Below are 26,604 nucleotides of genomic sequence, written 5' to 3'. Positions count from 1 at the left end.
TTTTTTTTTTTTTTACATCCCTCAGCATGACTACTTGAGCTTTACAGCATGTTTCAGCTAATTGGCTCTCCGGGGTGGTTCACTCCCATAGAGTCTGCAGGGTCTTCGCAGAAAAAGTTAACTTATCCGGTGATAATATGTAAGTGTTGTGTTTACAGGTTGATTTGCTCCAACCAAAGTGGCCAAAAAATATTACAGCTTTAAAGTGTTAGATTCTGTTACACCAGCGAGAGAGAGCGCATCACAAAGTCAGCTGGCGGATATTTTCTATATTAAGTTTTAAGTGTCTCTTTGCATATACAGACAGTGTTTTTTATTGTTTTCATATCACCCAGCTCTATAAAATGGGATGTGTGACGATGGAGTTTGTCAGTAATTAACCCTGTTTCTGCAAAAAGGCACAGATCAACACACCCTCCAGCACCACACAGGGTTGCCCCTGGACCCCGGGATGGGTAACCCTGTACCCTGTTGGATGCTTGCCTGAGTCTCCTGCTCCAGTCTGCATGCAGATATGGGATTGTGAAGTAGAGTAGGGGGGTTTGTCTACGGGTCGCCCAAGGATAAGGGGCTGTTGGCACAACACACACACACACACAGACACACACAGTCTGGTGTGAAAACCAGGGGAAGAAAGAGAGGGATTACAGGGAAGAAAAGAGAATAGCCGGTTTTCTCAGCCGTACTGTGACGGTGAGGTATTTGAAGAATGACAGATTATTTCAAACACACACAGACACACACAGACACAATGTTAACACACAGGGAAGTGATTGTTTGCATCTGACAAGGATGGTATGTCTGAACAAGTGGTTTAATCTTGTATTCAGAGTGCCACCCTTATCATGAAGTTTTTTCCTTCAGACTTTACAGAGAGTAAAAGAAACTTCTTCCACCACGTCCGCTGTCTGTGGTGCTGTTCTTGCACTGATAATGTGCACTGCAGCTTTGTTAGTGGCTTTGACATTCACTCAACATGTTTAAAAGGATATTGCATCGCATTGGGGGAATTCAAAAGAAGAGAGGAGCTTGTTGAAAGAATTTTAAGCCTTGACTTCAAATGAACTGAATTTGACACCTACTTTTGGATTTAAAATCATATTACTCAAAAACTAGGGGGAAGAGTACCCTTTCTATCTCTCCTCCCTTCTCTTCTTCCATGTCTTTCTTCAATCTTCACTTATTACCTTGTTTACCAGCTGGTCTTTTCCCCCTGTTTTTCCACTTCTCAACATCCCATCCATAGCTTTCTTCTTCCTTTGCCCAAAGCTGATTGATTAGTCATCCTAAATTGATTATTTGTTCCACTCAAGGGTGTAACTTTCACTTTCCTATTACTCAGTCCAGCTGGTTAAAAAGAACTTATAAAATAATCTCAACTTGTTGCAGACTCTGTTGGGTAAAATGTGTCCAGCCTGCTGTCTGACCTTTAATTGTGTAGTGCAGTGTACTTACTAGATGATGGTGAAACCGTCACTTTAAATGTTAATAATTTGAATATTGTATGTTACAAAAATGTCATCATATATTATGACTTCATCCTCACTCTAAAAAAAAACACTTTTTATTTATTTTTAAGCACATCATATCATACCATACTCATTCTCTCCCTGCATAATCTTTTTTCTTTCTTTCTTTCTTTCTTTCTTTCTTTCTTTCTTTCTTTCTTTCTTTCTTTCTTTCTTTTCTCCTCTACCCTTTAATCAATAATATTGCATAATTTACCCCCTCTCATTTGTCCTTCTTTCTTTCTGTTTCTTACTTTCTGTTATCCATGCCCTTCTCCCTCCCCCCTTTTTTTTCCATTTAGCCTCATATACATTTCCAGCCTCGTTTAGAATGACTTCCTGCACTTCATGAGTGATCTGTCAGGAGTTGATGTCTGTTTAAACTAGACGTGTCCTGTGTGGGCAGAGAGTCAGACTGAGAGCTGAGCTCAGCCGCTGTCGCTCTGCCCACACTGGAAATGTCTTATGTAAACACCATCCACTTCATCCCTCCTTGAGAGGAGATTATTATTGACGTTTTATGAAAAGGAGGAAAGTGAGATTTACACAGTGGTGAGAAACATATGGGAGCAGGGACAGAGAAGAAGGCAAGGTTGGGTTTTTCTTACCATCTTTCTTTTTATCCATCAGCCTTTTTTTAAATCAAGCTGTGTAGCTTTCTCTGCACCTTTTGCATGCTTTATCCTTTCATTCACAATTTCACTCAAATGCAGTTTAGTACGGACACCTAGCTAATAAAAAGAATTTGCAGTCAATGCAAGAGTCCTGCAATAAATCCGACCCTCATGGTCAGAGTTGTGGAAACTGTTTTAAAGGTGTTGATTCAACTTTATGTTCAGGCTGTGGTTTGTGGTGCTAATGAATTAAATTTGATACTGACAGGTGTTTTCTAATGTTTAGTGTGATTCATGATATATATGGGGTGGACAAAATATTAGAAACACCTCTCACTTTAATGCAAATACGGGACCATATCAGTGTCAGAAAGTTTAGACTGGTCACTGTAAAATGTTGGAGTCGATATATTGTATATTATATTTATTCATTTTCTTGTTTACTTACTGACAGTTAAGAAGTACTTAAAGGACACAAACTTAGTTGTCCATAAAGTTGCCATAAAGTATTTTATTATTAATATTTATTTAGAGATCACCCTATTTATTTACATATTCTCAGTTTATAAAGGGCTGCAAATCCAAGAGCATTCACTGAGCTGAGTGATTCCTTCCTTTTCTCAATTAAAATAAACCTGGCTAGATCATCTGTTGAAGTGGTAGATAATAGTGCTCTATCACATTTTTTAAAGATATAACAAGATACATCATTCACACTTTGGAGATAACACCAGTGACCTGCATGCGATTAAGTTTAATCATGGGGTAGTAGAGTGAGATCTAGCATGGACTCATAAGGATTCTTTCAGGTAAGTCAAATGCAGAAGATTTATTTGCTTCAGTTATTTGACTCAGGTCTCTCTTTATCTCTTTCTTTCTCCTTCACATACTCACAAACATATAAATCACCTGTCCTCCCTGCCCATGCTCATATAACATCCTATTCAGCAGTGTTATGCCACAAGATATGCTTTACAGTTCCCACTCCTCTGCTCCCCAGAGGCACATCTCGTGTAGTAAACCAAAAACACTTCTCCTCAGGGCCTCCGAGCTGGAAGAGGGATGGGGGGGGGACTTTGGTTTTCATTGTTTTAAGAATCAGAGCCCCTTGGTGTGTAGTTCCTCCTGATAAATATTTCATGGGCTGCACCATTAAGATCAAAGCAAAACTCAACTGTCGTATTGTTATGATTCCAAGGAGGGAACTTCTAAATATTCCCCCTCTGCTGCTCTCCTCATTAGGTTCTACTCAAATGTAAACAGAAGTGATTTCCAAGGTTTCTTTATTATTATTAGTTAAGAATATTCGTTCCATATCCTGATAATAGGTTTTAAAAGTGGAAATTTACATTTTTGATGTGAAATAATCAGCTTCAATAAGCTGCATAACCTTGACATTTTTTATTTAAAATTTAGAAATACTTTGAAATCTTTCTATTTTGAAGATCTGATCTCCTTGAAAAATCTTTACTGTCTGCTTTTTATCACAGAATTTTCTTTTTCTTCTTTCTTTTTTTTAATTAATAGTGCAAGATATGTGATTAACACAAGGACAGGAAGACATATGAGACATGACAAGGCAACAGAGAAATAATGACAGCAACCAGGGTAACAACAAAATAAATAAATAATGATAGTAGAGAGGAGTAGAGATTGAGACGATGAGATTTCACCTTTAAATGTTCTTTTTGGTGTGTGTATGGGTAAGTGTGTGTGTGCAGAGATTGTGCAGCGTGCAAGGTTACTGAAGTTCCTAATATTCTTTGGTCTGACATGGAATGGCTGTCTCCGCTTAAATAACGGATGTTAAGGACATTCAAAACACCAGGGACAACCATGTAAATGAGTCCAGGACTTAATTTTCTATCTCTAGTCTGATAATTTTTTACTTAAATACATTATAATGTTGTTAATAAATCAAGCTGCACAGATGTATCTGTAAAAGATGCATGCATATCAAGAACATCTTAAACTGAGTCGGTACTTTTCAAGCTCTTTGGCTCATACACATTTCTCAGGATTAGTCTTAAACCGCATAAAAGACAGAAAATCTATTTAGTTTCACAGAGAGCTGTAATTGTCTTCAGTATTGACAGATGACTCTGCACTTTCTCCCTGCCTTTGTAGTCATAATAAAGCCTGGACAAACAGGAGACCTTTTGCACATGGTTTTGTTTACCTACATTATGTAAGGCGTGTGTGTGTGTGTGTGTGTGTGTGTTTGTGCGATACATGATACTTACCAGTGGAAGAACACATTGTACTCTGACCCCCATTGACTCACGCCCTGTTAGATGGAGATGATTTGACATTATTATGAGGCGATGCTTTCCTTTCATGTCTCACTTCATGTTTCGGCTCCTGTACCTCTGACATCCAAACCAGGAGCTCCCGTTCACCGTCACCACACTAGTGATAGAGAGATGATACCTATAAAGTTGACAGGCAGGGTAGAAAGAAGCACTAAATTTACATAACGTGACTTTACGTCTCTTTGAATGGTTGTCCCAACTCTTTTGAAACGATATCAGTAAGACAGAAAGAGTGTATGTTCTCAAATTGACGTAGGTATTAGCTGGATGACTTCAGATGTGGTATCAACTTTCATTTTTGCTCTAAATTTACGCAGGTTTTCAGTTTTGGTACATGTATCATTTACTCAGTGTCTGAATGCTGGCTGGATAGATCCCCCGTCTTCTTTCATGTTCTTGTTTTTGTCATCCCTTTCTTTTCTCCTTTTCTTTTCTTTGTTTTTTTGTTACATCCCCATGTTGGTAAAGCAAATCCACACTGTCAGTCACAGCTAGAAGCCAAACAAACACCAATAGAGTGATACAACTGAATGTAATAAAGCCCATATTAGAATAAACAAAGCTGAGAATATCATAAACTCCAACAGCACTGCTGATAACATCTCAGTATATATATACACTACTCACTGGTTATCACATTATGGACTTGGCAATCAGTTTTTACCTGATTATACTCTATATATTTTTTCTTCTATTTACTCTGGCTTGAGTATTGTTATTATTTAGTCTTTTTTTTAAATAAGAGAAACACTAACACATTTTTGGTTTTAATATTTTCATGGGATTTGCTGACACTAACAAAAGCTATAGAATAACACCAGCCTTATGCTTCAATAATGCAATAACACCAGCCACCAATGTAATAAGACACCGGCGTTGCTTTTAACGTTACATAACAGAAACAACCAGCCCAGTGTCTCCAGTACAAAACCTATTCTCCTGTCTCCCTGTGAATGTGTGTGTGTCTCTTGTGTGTCTTTGTCTCTCTCTTTTCTCTCCTTTCTCCCCTGCTAGTTGACTGGCCAGGCCTGTTTGTCCAGTGTCAGATAACCGTATGATACCAGGCCAAAACAGTGTTCAATTTTCTTCCATTTTGTCCTGACAGAAAGATAGTAGAATTCTTAGATTTATTAAAGATTACACGTTTGCCTCCATTGATCATGTAATGGTGGTCTAAATTGGCCATTTGCAGACAGAAATGGATCAGATATGTGCTTTTTATTAGATTAACGGATGCAGCATCAACAGTGACAATGCTGTCACTGACGCACATATCTCTGGGATGTTGACATCAATTGATAGTTTCAGGGGTGGTTGGGGGATTTGTACACAAGCCATAAAAAGCATCGTCCAGAGGTCCATGCTGTATGTTTGTTGTACATATTCAGGGCATTGTTTTTATTGTCCACAGGGGGATTTGCATGTTTTCATAATCAGACAAACAGAAGTAGAAATACCAGGATAAAGAGAGAGTTGGTGGAATTAAGACTTAAGCAATTACGGGTTAGACAATTACATGGTTTATTGTGTAATATTGTATAATTACTCCTATTTACATATTTTATATTGCACTGGAATAAATCCCACACCAATTCAGTCAAAATGGACAGTGGTGCAACAGTAAAATTGAACCACTACTCACTCAGAAAGTGATTATATTTTATTCTTCACCTGTTTCCATCTATTAATAGCTATTATTATGAAAATTATTTAATTGTTTTTGTTATTTTCATGTCAACTGTGCTGGCAACACATGTGAAATGTCAAAATGTCATTGTAGTGAAGATTACTGAATTAAATAGTGGCAGCTGTTGTTATGATGAAGGAAGTAGTGGTGATGATAATGGGGAAGATAATGATAATGATGAGGATGATGATGATGATCACAGTGGCGCTTCATGTGAGGGCGACGGCAGTGACAGAGGATGATGATAATAACTAAACGGTATGATAATGAGGCGTTGAGGATAGGAGCGAAACAGAGAGCTAAAGGTTGTTTTGTTTTGTTGTTGTGATCACTGAAGCACTTCACCTTTTCACACAAAGGTCACAACTTCACCAGGCGAGAAAGTGAATCATTGGGGTGTGTGTGTGTGTGTGTGTGTGTGTGTGTGTGTGTTACTACGCAAAACACAGAGCTGTTTTGGAGAAATGGTGTGTGATCTGTACAGTGTGACAATTTCCTTCTGATTAAACGGGTGTGGTGTCTCGCTGCCTGATGGCAGATGTGTGTTTAGTGCGTATCTGACTTTATTTATGCCTCTGTTCTTTCGTCTATATGTATCTATTAGCTCTTAGAGTATGCAGATGTTTTAGGCTGGCCTGTCTGTGTGTGTGTGTGCACAAATGTGTGCATGAGCGTGTTTCAGTCTTTATTGGTTCCCAGTGGGTCGAGTAGAGTTCCTGACCCCATTTCCTGCTGTTGTTGACAGAGAGACATTCAGGCCCGAGGCTCCAGAGAACCAGACACTGCCTGCAGGAGCTTCCTGTCACTGCTGCCTACAACCACTTGATTTGTCATTGTTTTGATTACTTTTTTCTTTTTTCCTGTTTGCATTCAGTCTTTCTGGACCATGAGGTCAGGACCCAACTGTAAGGGTGTAAGTGAGAGTCCCAGACATGAGAAGGGCTTCCCTATATTTCCTGTTGTCATGAGAATGGCAGGATTGTGTTGTCACAGAGCATGTATGTACAGTTTTGGAGGAAAAAATGTCTCTTTATGGACAAGGTGACTAAAATAGGGTGGATAGTATTAAGTGGCAATTTACTGATGATGACGTTTAAACATCATTTAGCTAACTCCAGAGAGTGAGAGAGAGTGAGAGAGTATACAAGAGAGCATGAAACTTTACTTTTATTTTGGTTACTGCCCAACGTGTGACAGTGGGCTCACATTAAGGGATCCAACATGGGATGAAAAAGAGTTTAGTAGACCTGTGTCATTCATGCTGCTGCTGTATGAAATAAAGGAAGTATATATCCAGCCCCTGTATTGTTAAAACAGAACATACAGTATGTCCATCACATCCCTGTTGGTTAGTTTGACCTCCTGACCGTTCCGCTTTGTCGATGCAGTTCCTCTATGTTTGGCTTACATTGTGATGATCCTCCATACAGTGTCTTCTAAAACATTCGAGGATTTTACTTTATTATATAAACTCATATCAAAGCGTTTGTTTTCCAGACCTCTTTTACAGCTGACAAATTAACATTTCACTGTTTTATCTGAATATAAAATATAAAATTAGGACACTACAGTATCTTAATTAACATGGCAATCGCTTTAGACCTTATGATACCTTTTCAATCCTATTTTTGTCCAATGGCCAGTCACCAAGCGTGGGAATACGGATTTACTTCTCGTTATGTTAACATTGTGCTGAAACTCGACCACAGCCAACAGGTGCCAGCAACCACAGCACTCTGTGTTATTGCTTAATGAATTTGTCAATCTAGAGCTGGAATTGTTACCCATTAACAAGTTCAGTGCTTAGTTTTACTGACCTTCTGTTGTCTGTTATTTTGTAAGACAATCTAAGGATGTTTTAAGATATTAAGACAAGTTTTAAGATAGTAAGACAAGTTCTGCTGTTGTGTTTCCAGACCACATGATAAACTCTCTGCATGTATCTTTGTGTTTGTTTCAGGTTGCTGCCAGAGTCAGCAGGCGGTTTGTTCAACAACAGGCAGGAGAGGGAGAGCAGCACCCAGTCTCCTCCCACCCAGCGCTACAGCTGCTATGACCTGGATGACCTGGACGTTGCCTGGCTGGAGCTGGTGAACCACGAGTTCAGACAGATGGGTGAGTGCAAACTGATTCGCTGCCTAATTTTTATAAAGCCAGAAAACATGTTGACATTGAACAGAAAAAAAACAAAAAACCCTCATCCCTAAACCTGCGCAAATGTACTGTCACAATAAAGTCTGAGATCAATGAAAACAAGTGAAAAATATCATCACAATTTCCAAGGTTCTGCTTCCAATTATAATTTTTCATAACCCAAAGATATTCTGTTTACAAGGACATAAAACAGAAGCATTCCTCACATTTTAGAAGGTGGATCCATCAATGTTGTGCGTTTTTACTTTATGAACGAGAGAGAGAAGATTAATTAGTTATCAGAATTATAGATTAATTTTCTGTCAGTAATCGATTAATCGACTAGCTGTTTCAACACTATTTAGTTGGGGCAGCACATAAACTGATAGTGAGAGATGCCATATTCTCTTTTGTAAAAACTGTTCATTATTAAAGCTGCTGATTGTTCTCTAACTGCCCCCAAGAGAACTTCAGTATTGAAAAAGCACTTTAAGTTATCTAAAATGTCTCTGTGTAATGTATTTACCATCACAGCCAGTTCATCAAAGGTTCCTGGAGGGATTAGACCAGCAAAAGGTTGTCTTCAGCTAAATGAGACTGTGTATCATTTCACAAAATGTAATCTTAGGACAATCTTCTTTCAGCCTCATGTGTGAATTGTCTTTTTCCACACCTGCCTATTTACAGCCACAGAACCATTAGTAGACATGTTCCATAAAAACAAGCCTTTACAGCTGTTTCTCTGACATGGGTTAGGGTTAGCGTTAAGCGGTCATCTCCTCCAAGCCAAATTTTTAAAGTCTTAAAATTTGTTTTCTGAAACCTGCAGATGCTCTAAATATACTATACTTTAACTGCAAAGTACATATTCTTTTCTTTCTTCCCTTTCCTCTCCTTATTCCCATCCTCTGCCCTGCTTTATCATCACCTGCTTCCTCTATATTCTCTCTTCCTCTTCTACAGTTTTGTGTCACTTTCTCTCTCCTCTGCTTTGCTACATCCTCTATTTTGCCATGGTGACAACTGCTGACCCCGAGCATCTCTCCCATCTCCACCATTTTATTCGATATCTGATCGGCTCTTTTCAGATAAAGCGTAGTAATTGTGTTTATAAATCCCCGCTGGGGTTTCAGGCCTTATTTCTGGGACGCATTGTCCTTAAATCAAACTCACACCCACACATGCACATACACACTGGCTCCTCCAGGAGCAGAAGTGGATTGTTTCTCATAACCTTCAATGCTAGACCAAACAAACAGACGGCTGATTGGTTCTACTGGGCGAGGCTATATGACTCTGGAGTCCTGATGGGATGATTCAGCATTTTCTATGTCGGACCTGTACTTACTGTATAAATCTATACAAGTGTGTTTTTTAGGGTGCTTTCACACCTAGCTTATTTGGTTCAGTTAAAATGATCTCTGTTTGCCTGGTTAGTTCAGTTCATTTGGGCTGGTGTGAAAACTGTCAGTCGGACCCAACAACCAAACTGACACCGCCCGAAAAAGTGGGTCTTGTGTCGTCTCTGGTGCGATTCGTTTAGGGTGTGAAAGCAAAGAAACCTACCACAGGATTTTATGGTAGCAGATATGTGTTCAGGGAGTGATCTTATAGGCCTAATTGTGTAAATGTTTCAATCATTTGGTAACCATGGTACCAAGTACATCAACAAGTGACTGCAGGTCTTTTTCTTGATCAATCTTAAAGTAAAAACTGTGCTCTGTTCAGCAGTTGTAGTTCAATAAGTTCATTGAAGGTGCGTTACATAGTGATCCCACATAAACACCTGCTGGAATATTGCTTTTGTATTCGATTTGCAGTCTCTTAATGACATTTAGAAGCATTTAAGTGCTGCATGACCTGCTGTCAGTCATTGGAAATTGATTTTAGGTCCTGATGATCCAAGATGACATTTGGGCCAAACAGTCCAATTAATGAGTTACCTGTCAGTGACTTCATGTTTACTCCTTTTGGTTTGTCTGTAAAAGGTCAGTGTGAACATGAACCTAACCAGGACTAAAATGCAAATGCAATTTTTTCCCTTGGTCTGGACCAGATTAACCAAACCACCTGGTGAAAGCACACTAAAACACTTTTGTCAGTTGTTGCGAAAAAACTAGCCCATTAAAGCAGCACAAAACACTGGAAAACACACAGTCTAACAGTAATATTAGAGAAAATACATTTACAATGCATTCAATACAATTAGAAACGTACATGAAATCACAAAATCACAAAAAGCCGCAAGACATTGAAAAAGTAAAGATAAAAAGTCAGTTTATCTGTCTGTGTGTGTGTGTTGGATGCTGTGAAGCTTTCAGACAGATAAGTGGAGCCATGAGCACACACACACACAGTGATGAATGTGTATGTGCATGTGCGCACAGCTGTCACATGTACAAACACGGAAACACACATAGAAGATAAATATAAAGTCAATACACTGAAAGCGCACACACACAATGTGCAGACACACACGAACACTGTAATGTATGTGAATCAGTGGTGTTACTTCCCTCCCTCGTGTGTGTGTGTGTGTGTGTGTGTGTGTTCAGTTGATGATGTAAATGTCACAGCAGGTTAATATTTAACTCTACTTCCCTTTTTCTCTGCTTCTAAATCCACAACTACAGTGCAATTACGCAGTTTCTTCTCTCCAGTTCGTCATTGATGCCAAATTCAAGACAAATATACGATTCAAACCATGACCTGTTTTCAACATCAGCAGCATTTGATTTTACATTTCTAAAGCATAAAAAAGTTTTTTCTGGTCGGGTTTGTGTGAGTCTAACCTCTACTTGTTTATGTGAACCATCAGCTCAGGTTGCACATTGGCTGTAAGATGCCCAAGAATCAGTAAATAAAATTGTTTATTTATTTATTTTTTATTTTTGGATGGGAAGGGATTGAGTCATATAAATAATAGATAGAGACACAGGATGCTCAGCTCCACTTTAAAAAAAACTCCCAACTGAGTGCTGAATCCTTCAAATAAATCAATAAATAATCCTCAACTACAGAATAAAAAGAAGCCAGGACAGCAGAAGTTTCTTTATTGCTGCTTGGAGCATTCAGGCGAAGCAATGAGAGGCGGTGTGATAACACTATGTAAATACTGAATATAAAAATTATCACCTTACTCATAATGTTTTCTATTACTTGAAAATCTAATCTGTGTTGGCATGCTCTTTACAGCGATGAGTCAGGATTTGTGGAATATTACAGTCCCCAGGTAACATCTAAAATGCTTTTTTTATGAACAGTTATCCAAATAATCTTCTTTATTTCAGAAAAAGACGCCAGATGTAATGCCTTACTGTCACCCATTTTGAATAATCATTGTAATCTCGTTCCACCTAATGAGATAATAGTACGCCACATCTCTGTGCCACCGACCTGGAAACCAGACTGTTTACTTTCCTGGTACCTCAAATACTAAACAAATAAAAAAAAGCTTGCATTTGCCAGTTAAATCAGTTTTCATCAACTATTAACCAGCCTTAGAGCAAGGCATTACTTTGAGATGCAAATGGAGCAGGAATACTAATGCTAATGCAGACACACGTTGGCGTGGTGAACTGAGCTGTCGGCAAGAAGGGCTTACTGGCAAATTTCAGTGTTTTTTGGCTTTGATAGGAAACGGGCTTGTAGTGACAGAGCACAGCCTTTCTCTGCTTTTCTCTGGTTAGCAGAAGAGTCGACTCCACATACTCCCACATCATGCAGCTAATTTTCATCACATTTTATCCTAAGATGGCCCAAAGAAAACAGAAAGTGACCTGTGTGAGGTGTACTTGCTAAGGAAAGCTGTGTGCATTTCCAATTAAAGTGTGAGACTGTGTTTTTAGCCAGAAATAACTGAAATTTAGTAAATTGGCTCACTCATTTTGAGTTTCCCATGAGCAGCTTCCCATTACTGTTGTCCTTGTCGATAACAAGAACTAAAAGAAACCCCTGTTGACCCTGTTACTGTGCTCTTAGTTTTAATTGCTTTGTACAGGCTCAGTATTTTCTCAAATATTCATCACTCCTTCCAGCAGCCATGTCTCAACTCAGTTTTTTGAAGAGTGGAGAAGCTCTGCATTAAGACATATTTCTCTTTTAAAGAAAAACATCAAGTGAATAATATGAAAAAGAAAAAAAATACACTTTAGTCACCTCTCCTTCCCCCGTTTTTCATCCCTGTCTTTACTTTTACCAGAGTTTTGCGGATAATTGGTTTAGAGCTTGTCGTGTTTGAGAAGATAAACGAAAACTAATCAAGTTTCTGCGTCCTGTCTCTCTCACCACCAGCGTTACCAGAGCTGGATGAGCTGACGATGGAGTGCGTTCTCGTCGAGCTGGAAAGCGTGTGCGATGAAAAGATGCGGCAGGCCATCGAGACGGAGGAAGGCTTGGGCATCGAGTACGACGAGGACGTGGTGTGCGACGTCTGTCGCTCGCCGGAGGGAGAGGACGGCAACGAGATGGTCTTCTGCGACAAGTGTAACGTTTGCGTTCATCAGGTCAGGAATTAAGAGATTGAGTGGCTTATCTCTCTGTTTAAGTGTGTTTGTGCATGCTTGTGTATTATTAAGAATCCTTTTGGATTTACAGAGTAAATTCTCACATTCTGAAAGCTTGAATGTAAAATCAAGGTTGTCCAAATACACAGTTTGGCAGCTGACACATTCTTTCTCCCACTGCCTTCATTTGTCAAAGCCATGAAAGTACATAAAATGTTCACAAATGGTGCCTGTGACAACCTGAGGCTTGAGGGGCTCTGCTGTGTTTGTTACACATTGACACAGTGTTAATTGTTCTGTCGGCCCCGTTGGCACTAGCACACCTTCAGTGTCATCAGACTGCCTCTGCTTACCTGCTGTTATGACACCGTATGGAAATAGTTACCGCCAACTGCAAACATTATCCTGTGTGGATCCATCACCTAACATTTCACTTACAGTGTGTGTGTGGGTGTGTGTGGGGTGGGGGGGGATTCCTACTTCCTGAGATACCTGGCACCAAATATTTTAACTATTGCCTAAGCTGTTGATCAAGAAGTGCTTGTTAAATGTATTGAAATGTCTCCTGTATATGAAAGGAAAGTGGAATTCTTTAGAAAAAGAGGGGAAACATAGTCATCCCATCCCTTGTGCATTTTTTTTACTTGACTTTATTAAGCAAAAAGATAGCTAGAACTTCATCACGCTTTGGCTCTATGTAATATTCAGACGGAAGTGCACGCTTCATTGTTTTTTTGTTTACATTTAAGGTACACAAGATACACTTTTTCAAACATTGTTGTATAACGCAACTCCACAGGGTAATCACTGTGTTTTCTCCGTTTTTATTGGGCAGAAGAAGAACTGCCAAACACTGAGGTGTCATGGAAACAAAATGTAACAAGCAGTGAAAGAAATTGTTGCTCCCAGGGAGTATTAAGTAATATTATTGCTTTTATAGAGTGAACACATTCAACGCTGACTGCTCTAACCTTCAGCAGGTATAAGACAGGCCCTGCTTACTGAAGTGTTTTGTTTGATCAATATGAAATCTTTGATCAATAAAGCACTTTAATTGCTTTTTATGAAGATGGAGTCTTTGATGTCTCACTTTATTTACTCTTGTCAGTGGGAAGTTTGTTTCTTTTTTTTTTCTTCCTTTCCATAATTTTATCTTCTTATAATTGAATAGGGTGAGCGATTGCATAACGAGACCTGGCATCAATATAGTTTTGGTGATTTTGTTAAACCAAAAAATGCTCGTCAGTGACCCTTTTTCCATGACCAAGATGAAACTTTGATGAGCTAAAAATAGATATGTGATGATAGGAACTATGATGAAATGTACGTTTTGTTTTTGTTGTTGAGACAGGAGTAAAACGTTCGTGGTGGGCTATCTGATATTCAAAAAATGCATGCTGTTTTCCTCCCAATCAATACGAGACTCAACCAGCAAGCCATAAAACTAGCAGGGCTGAGCTTCTTAGTGAGTTGCAAACAGAATGTGCAAGTCTATAGCCTACTGTCTTTTTTTAGCCCAGTTTTTGGCTGCATTGTGTGAGTCCACAGTTCACTGGATTTAACCTGTTTCCATGCACTAGAAGCACTGACCAGCTGAGCTGACCACTGGATGTGCTTGTTTGAATCCACAGCACACAGCAAGTGTGTGTGTTTGAGAGAGAGAGAAAGAGAGACAGAGAGAGGGGAAGAGAAAGTGGAAGGTGGGCTGTTGCTCGCAATGTTTCGAGATGTTATTAATAACTTACTCAGAACGCTGCTTTGTCACTTGACCCACTTGCCTGAAGTACTTGTATTTTCTAGTAAGTCAACCCAAACCTACTGGCTACTGTAGAAACATGGCGGTTCAACATGGCAGCATACCTATTAATATTACATTCCATTTCCCAATAGATCTTCCTAAATATTACACACTGGACCTTTAGGAGAGTGTTGATTTACAAATTTCAACCCTTTGATCCCAGTGTACGATACCTGTATTAGCATGATTGAAATAGTTTAAAGAGAGAAAACAACTAAAAATTTACTTAAAATGTAATGGCTTTTCATCAACTAAAACTATAAAGGATAAAATGGACTGAAATGTGACTAAAAGACTAAGGCTAAATAAAAATTGCTGCCAAAATTAACACGTGAATGTAGCGACAGTGGTTCCTGAAATTATCTGTTGTGGATGTCCGGGGTTTTTTTAAATTTACAATTTAATTTGGGCCTCAACTAAAGGAGCAATAGTTTGACTTAACCCGTTAGAAATGAGATTAGATAGATCTGACGTAGAAGTCAGTGGAGGTTAAAGAGTCCTTAAGAATGACTCACTCCCCACTGTAGAAACACTTTGAGACAGTTATGAAATAAATCATATCTGATAATAAAATCATTCTCTGTTTCTGACTCTGGGGACTGAATCTTATCAAAATCAACATGCTATTATCCTGGCATGAAAAATGTTCAGGGTACTCGTGCGTTAACGGAAGGGGAAATGGGTGGAGCACTGATGGTACAATAACCTGCTGTGTTATGAAAACAACACCAAGTGGCATTTTGAAAATGTCTTGTTTCCTTCAGTCGATGTAATTCCTGTTGAAAGTAAAGTTTTGGGCGGGACAGTAGTCTGGGGAGGAATTGTTTTGAGTGTTTTTGTGCGTGGGTTTGGGTTTTTTTTGTGTGTTATTGCAGCAGTAGTGCGCACAAACCTCTGAAGAGCTGTAAGATTAGATAAAAGGGGGAGAGAGGTGGAGTGTTTTGCTATGTGTCACTTTGAAATCAGTGAATTTGCTAATTTTATGTGACAGAAATAAGCAGCAGACTATAATTACTTTTTAAGTTTTCTGTTTAGAAGCAGCAACCGCTGACAGTATGCTACTTCCAAAACTGAAAAGATTCTGAAATAAAAACAAGACAATGGAGTGGGCTTGTGGTGTAGCTGGTTAAAATTCTGCTGTATATCAGGGTTCTTTCTCTCCTCCAGTCTGGCCACACTCGCACTTCTTTATTGAGGTGGTTAAGAAAAATGATTAAAATTATGAATATATTTATATGGCTTTTTAACATTTTTAATATTCTTCTTTATTTTCGGCAACAATTTTCCACCCTCTGATTGGGCTTTATTCACCTCTTGCCACTTTCTGCTCCAGTCTGAAATCAAATACAAAGTTGTGGCTAGCAGCATAAAGGCTTGAAGCGTCGGGAAACAATTTTTGGAACAACAATTGGCCTGCCTCTGTCCAAAGATAACAAAATCTGTAACACGTTATATCTCATTTGTTAATCTGTACACAAAGTGAATAGACGGACCCATCACCTGTCCTAACTATTGTTTCTCCCTTTTGCAGGCGTGTTATGGCATCCTGAAGGTACCCCAGGGAAACTGGCTGTGTCGGACCTGCGCTCTGGGCGTCCAGCCCAAATGTCTGCTCTGCCCCAAGAGAGGGGGGGCCCTGAAGCCCACCCGCAGTGGAACCAAGTGGGTCCACGTCAGCTGTGCCTTATGGATCCCAGAGGTGAGACCCAAGGAGAGACAAAAAATCTTAATACAGATAACCATTTCCTTCTTTTTTTGTTTTTTCTCATGCACGCCCTCAGTCAACCTGTGTGTTTTTGTGCTTAAGGTATCAAAATATTATTGAAATCGCAATATGGCCAAGTGCATATGCAAATCTCAGAAGCAATATGCAAATCGCACATGCTTTTGATAAAGGTAAACATGTGTGAAAAACAGCATTATAATGAAGTGCTGCCGAGGTGCCCTGGTCTACAAATCTTGTTCCATGGATTTAAGATTTGTTCGGTACAGACCAGGTGTTTTTAAGTGAAAATTCAATTTGTGATGCAAAAATGATCATTCACAAATAATCGTGAATCTGTCAGAAAAATCGCAATATGATGTTTTTACCATATCGTGCAGCCCTAGTAGTCCATTTCCTATAATTTGTGCTGAACCTGACTGTTCCAATTAAAGACAGATCTATAGGCACAGTGACTTCAATGTGGTATCATTTAATTGATCCACCGTTGCATTGTATTTATATATTTATAAGTCACACACCACACTCAGGAATCTAAATGTTTTTTTAGGCTGCACTTGAATGTCGGTGCGAAAGTGGCTCTAGAGAGTGAGCGGAGAAGAAAAACACCTGAAAGTGTGGTGTTTGACATGCTTTGATGAAGACCCACGCAGTGCTTATTTTGACTTTTGGACTTCTGCATCCATCTCTGAAAGCTCTTGTTGAAACTCAGTTGTACTCAGTGTAGATACAGTGGTTTCTTTTCCACCATTTGCATCCACAGGAACATGCTGTAACCAGCCATTCAGGAGTAAGACAGTCTCTCCCTTTAAGGAAGGAGCAAAAATACAGTGGCAGTATGAGAGTGGCCTACTACAGCACCAGATAGTATCCCTCCACTGCAGTTGACCAAGGAAACACTGACAATAGAAACATAGTGAGCGCAATGTTGGAAAACTACTACCCTCCTGATTTTGTTTTTTAAAGCCTCATATTAGCTTTGCATAAATTTTGTGAATCAGTTATTGTACAGATAAAAGACTGCAACATTTCTTACAGTGTAGTTCCTCAATTAAGGCATTGCTTCACAGTCAGTATGGAGAGGAGGGCTGATTACAGCAACTCGTAACTCTTTCAATCTACATATGGCTTGTGAGTGTACTCGAAAAAATCTGAAACAGGAGGATTTACGGGAAATGTGGCCTAGATATTGAGAAACACTTGCACCTGTCTGTTATTTTCCACCAGGGTTTCCTTGTTTACAGTAAATGCTTCAAATACTTCATGTAGCTTCTTCAGTCAAGATCTTCCTCTTAACAGTCCGCAGATAATGTAAATTGATTCACGAGGAACCTCTTTGTCAAGTATGTAGCCAAACAGCCGCTTATTTCAACGTGATGGGTCTTGATGATACCTTTTCGGAAAATGTCTCTCATCCGAAAGCTCCAAACGGACATAAAGCCGCTCATTTCAGAGGTTCAGGGACGGATGTTGCTTCACGCCTTGCACACACCTTTAAACTGTTAAGAGAGTCAGTCATGTGTCTTCAGCCTATTCAACAACACACTCCACCAGCAGATTTCTCAGTACTAGAGTAGCTTTTGGCAGCTCAAACCTTTTACTTCTAATTGCCTTCTGTCACCCTTGATTGGGCTAATTGTTTTCGTTGCTCCATTCGCTTTTGTTTTCTCTTCCTACCGTGGAGGGGGGGGGGGAAAGATAATTTGCATGTCTGTGCTGTATGTGCATTTGTGTGTGTGTGTGTGTCCTTGCAAAGACTCAGTCATGTGTGCTTGCATGAGCTAAAGAGTTGTTAATAGCAGCCATCTACACAAATAAACACACACATTACAACGCCGGCTAGTACATTTCTACCAAATATGATAGTAGTGGAAATTACCAGAAAAGGGGGCTCTGTGTGTGCCAGTGTCATTCATAGAGATTCATGTTTGTGCACGTGTGTGTTTGTGCTTGTGTGCGTGAACACACCACCCAGCCTTCAAACGATACAGCCCCCCTGCAGTGCTGTGTGTGTAGCTGCCTTCTACCCTCTGCCTTCACCCCCTAGAGAGAGGTCTCTCTTTAAACGGCTTTTTACCACACACACACACACACTGAAAGACGCAGAGCCCCTCTTTTAAAATGCCTTTTCATTCAGCACTGTGATTTCTACCCATTTCCACTGAAGTGGTTTCAAATTTTGTCAGTTTTCCATCTATCTGCTTTGAAATGTGAAGTAATTGGGGCTAGAATATGCTCATTCCCTGAGGCCTGCATGGGCTCACACACACACACACACACACACACACACACTCACATATATAGATACATACATAGAAAGCTACAGCGCAGACTTTTTAAACAATGACAAACCAACACAAGAAGGGAAAGTGGAGGAATTGTGTAAAGTGCAACCTTTGCGTGTGTGTATGGGCATCAGGTTTGAGAACAATCCAATCAATTAACTACAGCATTCAAAAACTGGAAATCCTTTTGCCATCGATCAGTACATCAGCTGTATAAAAGAAGCGAGCGTTGACGGCGACAGCTGTGGCATCATTGTCTGAAGTGCACTTTCTATTGACATCCTCAATGGAGTGAAAATTGACCCCTACTCCGATTGAGTGTGCTGTACAAAAGACATCAATAATAAAAGAAAAAAGCGAGGCTGTGGGCTTGTTCTGTGGATGAGCAGATGAGAGAAGGAAAAGAAAATCGGAGAGAAGGACGAATGGATGAAGAGAGGGAGGGGCATGACCTGCAGGAATCAGTCGACAGCTTGTTATTGCAAGCGTGAAGGACAAGGAAGGAGTGCCATGCCGCAAAATATGAGAATAAGTTAATGTGAAAGAGGTGGAATGGTTTTTGGAAAGAAATAAGCAGCGGAGGGAGGAAGGAAGAAATGGCACTTTGGTGATGAGTGCTCTCCACTCTATTCTGCATGGCTGGTTGGCACAGGTCAATGACTTTGGTTGTATTTGGTGGAGCAAGTTTTGGGGCCAAAGCCGTTCTGAATAGACCGCTCAGAGAGAGTGAGTCACACTGGGCTTTACAATAATGTTTTTCTAAGGAGCACAGGTGTCCCTGCTCTGGGTCCAAGGACAGACTTTCTAATTTGAGATCTTGGCTTTGAAAGTGGAAGACACTGTAGATAGATCATTTAAGCTACAATAAGTTGATTATTATCATTCAGTGGAACGTTTGGGGGAAATTTTGACCATTATGTGAGCCGTAAATTAATCCAGAAATTTGAATTGACAAGAATGATTTTCAGTACATTACATTTGTTGATGCTTTTATTCAAAGCGTCTTAAATTAAGTGCACAAAAACTGCAAGAATCAGACTCCATCAGATATGCTGATTTGCTTCAAGTACAACATTTAAAACAATAACAGAAGAGAATAAGGTGTTTTGTTTTTATGCTTTGTTGTTTTGAGCTAGTAATTGTGACATGTGAAATTGTACTACAAGGCATCACAGCTACCAGAAAATTAAATATTTACTGTAGAAAAGAGGGACTGGGACCCATGTTACTGACTGGCCACTCAGTACTGGTGAACGCTGTTAAAATATAGAGCTATTTATGTTTTTTTTTGGAGAAAAAAATACCACTTCCAGCTCCTTTTAATAAATGAGTCAAATTATTAATTGTCAAAATGTTTAATACATTTTCTGTAAAGTGGCTTAAATTAAGTAATTAACTAATCATTTCAACACTAAAGAATATTAAGATGTACGTAACTGCGATGATGACTGCCACGATTCTTATTATGATTATTTATCCCAGGCAACAGAATAAGTGAACTTTATTAGTGGATTAGTCTCCACACAATGTTAATTGTTTATCACAAATGGTGCTGTGTGTCAGATATATGTATTTCTAACTTTTCTGTTCCCCGTAGGTGAGTATAGGCTGTCCAGAGAAGATGGAGCCCATTACCAAGGTGTCCCACATCCCCGCCAGCCGCTGGGCTCTGTCCTGCAGCCTGTGTCGAGAACACACAGGAACCTGCATACAGGTACATCACAAACACTTATCTCTGCATCTCTGCATCTCTGCATCATGCAATCATGCTCAAACCTTTACCTGAACACAAATAAAACACATTTAGTTGCCTACTTTTAACCATCACTTCACACAATAACCTTAATCTTGATTCATTCATGGATTATCACTTTACAGTAAAATAATTGTCCAATCTTGGTTTTTCTTCTGTGGAGGAGGATTGTAATAGTCACATTCTGTTCAGATCATTCAGTTAATTTCCTCTTCCTCCTTTTTTCTTTTACTGCGTCTTCTTACTATTCCAGTCATCATGCCTCATGCATTCATCGGGAGGTGGCGTTGGAATGCAAACAAGCTTAAAAGTTGGGGAAAGTTTTAACTGTGTGTGAAATTCAGTATTAAGATTTAGTTTTTTGGAGTAGCATCAAAGTCTGAACCCACTCATCCTTACAAACAAATAAATGGGATGTACGTTCTGAAATAAAGCCATTAAAGCACACCCACACAAACTTGTATACCTATATACAGACACATAACACAGCAAAGCTCTTGCAGAATTGTTTTAAAGCATGAACTCACCCCACACACACACACACACACACTCACATTAAACGTCTTTCAACAACACAGATCATCATAGTTCTTAGCCTCCCGCTGGGCGCGGGTGGATCTGTTTGAACCTGGTACCTCTTTAACATGCTGCTGAGTACGCAAACAAAACCCCCACTGACATACTAACACTAACCCACTTTTACAGCTATTAGACTGCGGTCCATTCAGCATTAAAAGTGCCCTTGAGGTGAACTGGATTCCTAAAGCCCAATGCTCCACCTGCGTGTATATACATGTGTGTATAATGTATGTGAATATGTGTACATGCAAGCGTGTCCAGATGCAACTTGTTTGTGCAGCGGTGGGGGTGTTTGCTGTCACAGTATTGATGCTGTAGATTAACGGCGAGTCCTTGAGCTAGAATCACTCACAGGAAGTGAGTCTCTCTCTCGTGTTTCCCTTGCTGGAGGCAGGCGGGTGCACAAACACTCTCACTGATCAGTTGCCACCTCACACATAAGGTAGAGATGCAGCGCTACACAGCACCATGAGCAGCACTAGTCCTGTCTAGGCTTTAATGCGGGGAATGTTTGAAATGTCAAATCAGTTTTCTGTCTCGAAAAGTTTAGGCATAGGAGAGTCTGAGAGAGAATAAAACATAACCTTTTTTTCATAATTAGGTCATGGGCTGTCATTCAGACCTCCAAGAGTTTTTGAGCACAAATATAAGGCGCATTATCTTCATCCTTTAACAGACAACTTACAGCATATGGGTTACTGCCAATATAATGTCTGCCTTTGTGTTTCTAATGTACGACCAGATCAGACTACTTCTGATTTGCTATGTTGCCCTAAGATCTTCCACTTCAAGTCTTTGGTCATTTCATCCTTTGATAATTTGGTGATAACAAGCTTTCTTTCGTCTAATGATACGATATGTCTCTTTTCATGTGCTGTCAATTCCTCTTATGAATGTTCATACCTAAATATTTGTATTTAAAGACTTTTAATTGGCAAGTTCTTCAGGTGTAATGAGACTCTTTAATTTGCGCTTTATCAAAGGACGGTGCACTGGAAAGGTCAGCCAGTCAAGCCTGTACTGCATTTGTTAAAGCTCATAGAGAGTCAGTCTGTGAGCAATGGTTTTCAGTAATAGGCTGACACACTCAACTAATTAAGAAAGTACTTTTGCTTCATGGTTAGTTTGTCTTCTTCACAGAATTCGGAGGAACGTGGCAGCCCTTTAGATTTAAATACCTGTAGCTGTGCTACCTAATAGCTGCCGTTGGGTCAGTTATTCGGCTACAAAAAGAAAAAGTTTCCAATGATACCAATTAAGTCAGAGAAAAGGCAGAATTTGGGGGGGATTTGTATGAAATGAAGCACAAGGCATCTAGAATATTTCCATTGTTGCAGAACAAACATGAGTTGTTAGGTTTAAGTATTTCACAGTGTAAAAACGATACAGCTTCAGTGAAAAGCGGCAACATGACAATACATATGTAATACTCTAATACAGAGTGGAATAAGTTGATGAAGTCCAATCCCTGAGAGTTTTCCTCTAAGGGTTAATGGTTTAGCTTAGCTGATAGTGCTGTTGCCACACACCATGTAGGATACCACATGAAAGGTTAAAATCCAGCCAAATGTCTGAGGGTAAAAAAAAGTTTTCAAATGAAAATAGAGATAGTTCATGTAAGCCTAGAGTACAACTATGTATGAGAATCCTTCAATGTTTGTAGATTTAAGCTAAATCAAAGGTTTTGAAAATGAAATATAGCAGCACAAATCATAAATATTCCTCAGGTGTCAGGCTCTTTCTGCATCCAAGGATCAACAGTTCACATCTTCAGGAAAACTAAGTGATGGATATTGGCACAGATATACTTGGCTGCGGTGTCAAGTCCATGATTTCATCAGGATTTCTTCACTTGACAGGGTTAGAAATTAAATGTAGGCCTAGATTTTTATGACGGATGTCTTACCCTGAAGCCTGCCAGTTTAAGCTCTTAAATTCTGCCAAACAAGATATTTCGTGTAGTTAAAAAATTATTTGAATTTGCTGCTGTGTTCATAAGCCTGTGTCCAGTGGCCACCTTTTAATTTCTGAACAGATGCATGTGGGAAGTAATGGTGTTGTGTTTTTTTTTAGACAAATTAAAACTGTTGCGACTGAAGTGCTTCTACTAGACGTTGTGATGAGATGATAAAAATAATGATGAAAAAATTATTAACAAAATACTGTAGGTTAGCAGTGTAGGAGCGCAGGAAAGTAGAAATCAAAAAATATGAATGTTGAGTCAGGAGAGGTTTTGAAAACGTGCCAGGGAGAATTACACTTACAAATGTTCTGAGCACCAGTCTAAATGTAAAAGAGCTCTTTGCTCAGTGTAAAGAATGAGATGTATCAAATTAAGCAGCTTAACTCCTGTAGCGAAGTGTAGGCGTAGGTTAATTTTATTTGTTTGAAATACTCTTGCAGCAATTACCATGTGAAATTAACAAGTTATTGGGTTTAATATACAAACATATAAATAAGGATGAAGCTAAATAAAACGAAAAACAAACTGGAGCAGGGACAAATAATATTTCTCTTGCGTCCAAAATTTAACTTTTAACAGTTTGATAAACACAGGCCCCCATCTCTCTCATGGGGGGAAAGTAGAATATGATCGAATGATAATGTGACTGATATCCTTTTTCTCTGGTTACCTCATCATGCAAAGGTTTGAAGATAACTGCACAGTTACATGCTGCCCTCAGAGACAGCGTGGGCAGTGATAAAAACATAATTAATGAATCTGCTGCTGAGCAGGTGCCGTCGAAAAGGCCAGATGAGTATTTTTTTTGAGATGACTCGGCTCGAACCAAACAACACAGCTAGCCAGCTCCACGCTGTGTTCAACCTTTTGCCTTTTGACACCAAATAAGTGATAGCAGCTGCAGCGGGCTCAGTCTGACATTTGGGGAAGTCTGTTATAAAATGGGTCTACAGTGTAATCCTCTGACTAACAATATGCGGTTGTTCGATCCCACTTTCTGTCCCTACTGTTAAAATGTATTTTAAAGCTCGGTACAGAGTTCACAGCATCTGCCTCACTCGTTGGTAGATCAGGATGAGGGCGAAAAGGGTGAAATGACTAAATTAGACCTCAGTCACATTCTTTGGAAAAGTAGACAAAGTTTATTTTTCAGCAGAAATCCAAACACACACCTACTACTATGGTATTACTGTGCTAGCTACCCACTATATAACGGTCAAGTGCAGTTTTGTATGATGGACAGGGTTAGCTAGCAACCCTGTCCTCATTTGACTGGATAAATGAATATAACCGCCCCCAAGTTCAAAAGAAGTCATCGGAAATGTGGTTTACTTTTACAGGAAGACAAAAGAGAGGCCTTTTGTTCTAAAAATATTTTTTTATGAGGCAAGCAATAAATGAACCTATAAATGAACACTGTCTTTAAAGCCTGACTCAAAGTACAGAACCAAAAAAAAAGAATTCTCGCTTGCTTCCAGTGTTATTTTGCATGTTGTACCTAGGTGTTTTGATATATGTACATATATATCTGAAATTTCTGCCTCAAGTATAAATGAATGGAAATTGAATGGAATTTTGTGTGTAGTGCTCAAAGCTTCGGGAAAATTACATTAAAATGATTCAAACATCTACATCTCTTTCCACAATCAGGCTGCCATGTTCTCTGAATGATCTACAGTCAGGTTTCCCAACCTTTTTTACACTGCAGAATCTTTGCAGTTTGTATTTTCAAAATTTTGTTGCAGTTCCGGCCAAATGTTAGAAGATAAAGTAGACAGGAGGTATCCCATTTGTCTCTTTGTGGTTTCACATGGGTTCATATGCATGTTCAGAAGTTATTTAAGTTGTGGTCAGGCGTGATGTTTATGACACACAAATACACATAATTGTTGGACCTGTCTGCAGCACTCAGGTTGCAGCCTCATATAGATTTCACGTACTTCTGAAGGCTGACAGGTTATGATGATGAACTGGTTTACCTTGCATACTAATGACCGACTTTAGTTCAAAATCAGTGTATTGTTCTTAGGGGTGTGACAGCGAGTGATGAGAAAAAATGCAGCACAGAGTAGCCTACTTGTTTTTGCCGCATCATATAAACCACATTAGTAAATGTTCCACTGTTCCGTTTTCACACCAAGATAACATATGAATAAGGATGAGATCTGGATAAGCTCATCTGCCAAATTTTATTTTTAGTGTTTAACCAATTAAAAGCTTAACATTTTCAATGTAATCTTTGCCTCTCTTAAGCATTCTTTGTAAGAGTACAGTAGTTTTACTGTTAACAAAGACCTGCTGTGTATTTTAATTTTCAAAATAAAACTTTTGAAGTTGATGAAAGCCAGGGAAGGGAGACACAGAGAGGGAGAGAGAAAAGATTGTTTGTGAAAATGTTAAGACAGAAGTTGATTTCCAGACGGTGGAGTCAGTAGGATCAGTCAGGTTTTTGTCACCACGCTCATAAACAACACAGAGAAGACAGTCACCATCTTTCTGAATGCTGAACTCTCTGAAAAGTACTGACCTGCACACACACTTACAAATGTACATGTACACAGTGACAACAGCTCATAGCCACAAGGGGCTCACACATACACAATCACACTATGCCTGGAGGGACTCAGCGGTAGGGCACCTCTTAGAATGACCTGTAATGGATAGCACTGTGAAACACAAACACATACACACACACACACACACACACCCCAAGTTACCAAAATGTCAGCAGAAATGGGGGAACCGTGTTTGTTGTGACTTGGGTTGTCTTTCTGCTTCGCTGCACTTCTATTGGAACCTTGATAACACAAGAAATGGACCGAAAATGACACTTTAAAAGAAATAGTCATGACAAAGTGCCTGAGAAATTGAAGAAAAAATTGTCTGTGTGTTGTGTTTACATGCATATGACAGAGGTTAGGAGAGTAGTTGCAAGACGATAACAAAAACACATTTTCTACCAATCTGCTTTTTGATGATCCAAGAGACAGAATTAACAGTTGGAAAGAATTTTTTCTTCACTGTTTTACATTCCACTCTTCTTTGTTCCTCCCTACTTCCTTCTCATTGTACATCCCTTGTCCATCCATGACCAATATCACTTTCCTTCTTCCGTTTTTGCTTATTTATTCTGTCACTGCCCTTAACTGTATTTCCTTTATTTCTTCTCCTCCCAGTGCTCCATGCCCTCCTGTATTGTGGCCTTCCATGTGACGTGCGCCTTCGACCACGGCCTGGAGATGAGGACCATCCTGGCAGAGAATGACGAGGTGCGCTTCAAGTCCTTCTGCCTGGAGCACAGCTGCACCGCCAGCAACAGTGGTACAACAACCATCAACAACACCTGCAGTTTGGCCATTGTGAACAACAGCAACCACACCACCACCTCCACCACCAACGCAGCACACGGCCCAGCCAGACCTGACTGGGCCACCACCGGTGTCAGCTCTGAGCTCCGGCTCGACCAGCAGCACCAGCCAAACAGCAGCAGTGAACCGGAGCAGAGGTCTGTATTGTACCCGGTTTCAGTGTCGGCATCAGAGCGAGCTGAGCGGGACCAGCTGGAGAGAGAGAAGGTGAGCCAGAGGAAACAGAAGTTACAGGAGCTCGAGGACGAGTTTTACATACTGGTGGATCCCAGGGAAGTGGCCGAAAACCTGGCGCTGCCTGTCTCCCAGGTACGTCAAGTCAAGTCAAGTCAAGTCAACTTTATTGTCAAGTATGCTATACATGCACGACATACAG

At 39.7% G+C, this 26,604-nt stretch overlaps 1 protein-coding gene across 1 annotated transcript in view; it reads left to right on the top strand.

The window, feature by feature from the left end:
* The window catches only part of jade2 (jade family PHD finger 2), a 160,775-nt gene that overhangs the window by 62,397 nt on the left and 71,774 nt on the right, over positions 1-26,604 (top strand). Inside the window, 5 exon segments of the mRNA XM_035667182.1 lie at positions 8,082-8,236; positions 12,548-12,759; positions 16,089-16,256; positions 20,163-20,279; positions 26,037-26,537. Of these exon segments, the coding sequence (XP_035523075.1) occupies positions 8,082-8,236; positions 12,548-12,759; positions 16,089-16,256; positions 20,163-20,279; positions 26,037-26,537 (1,153 nt within the window).

The sequence above is a fragment of the Morone saxatilis genome, unplaced genomic scaffold (assembly GCF_004916995.1).
Source record: "Morone saxatilis isolate NCDOM2014 unplaced genomic scaffold, NCSU_SB_2.0 Contig20, whole genome shotgun sequence".
NCBI classification, from domain to species: Eukaryota; Metazoa; Chordata; class Actinopteri; family Moronidae; genus Morone; species Morone saxatilis.
The sequence above is the reverse complement of the archived record's forward strand: the minus strand, read 5'-3'. Positions and strand labels throughout refer to the sequence as shown.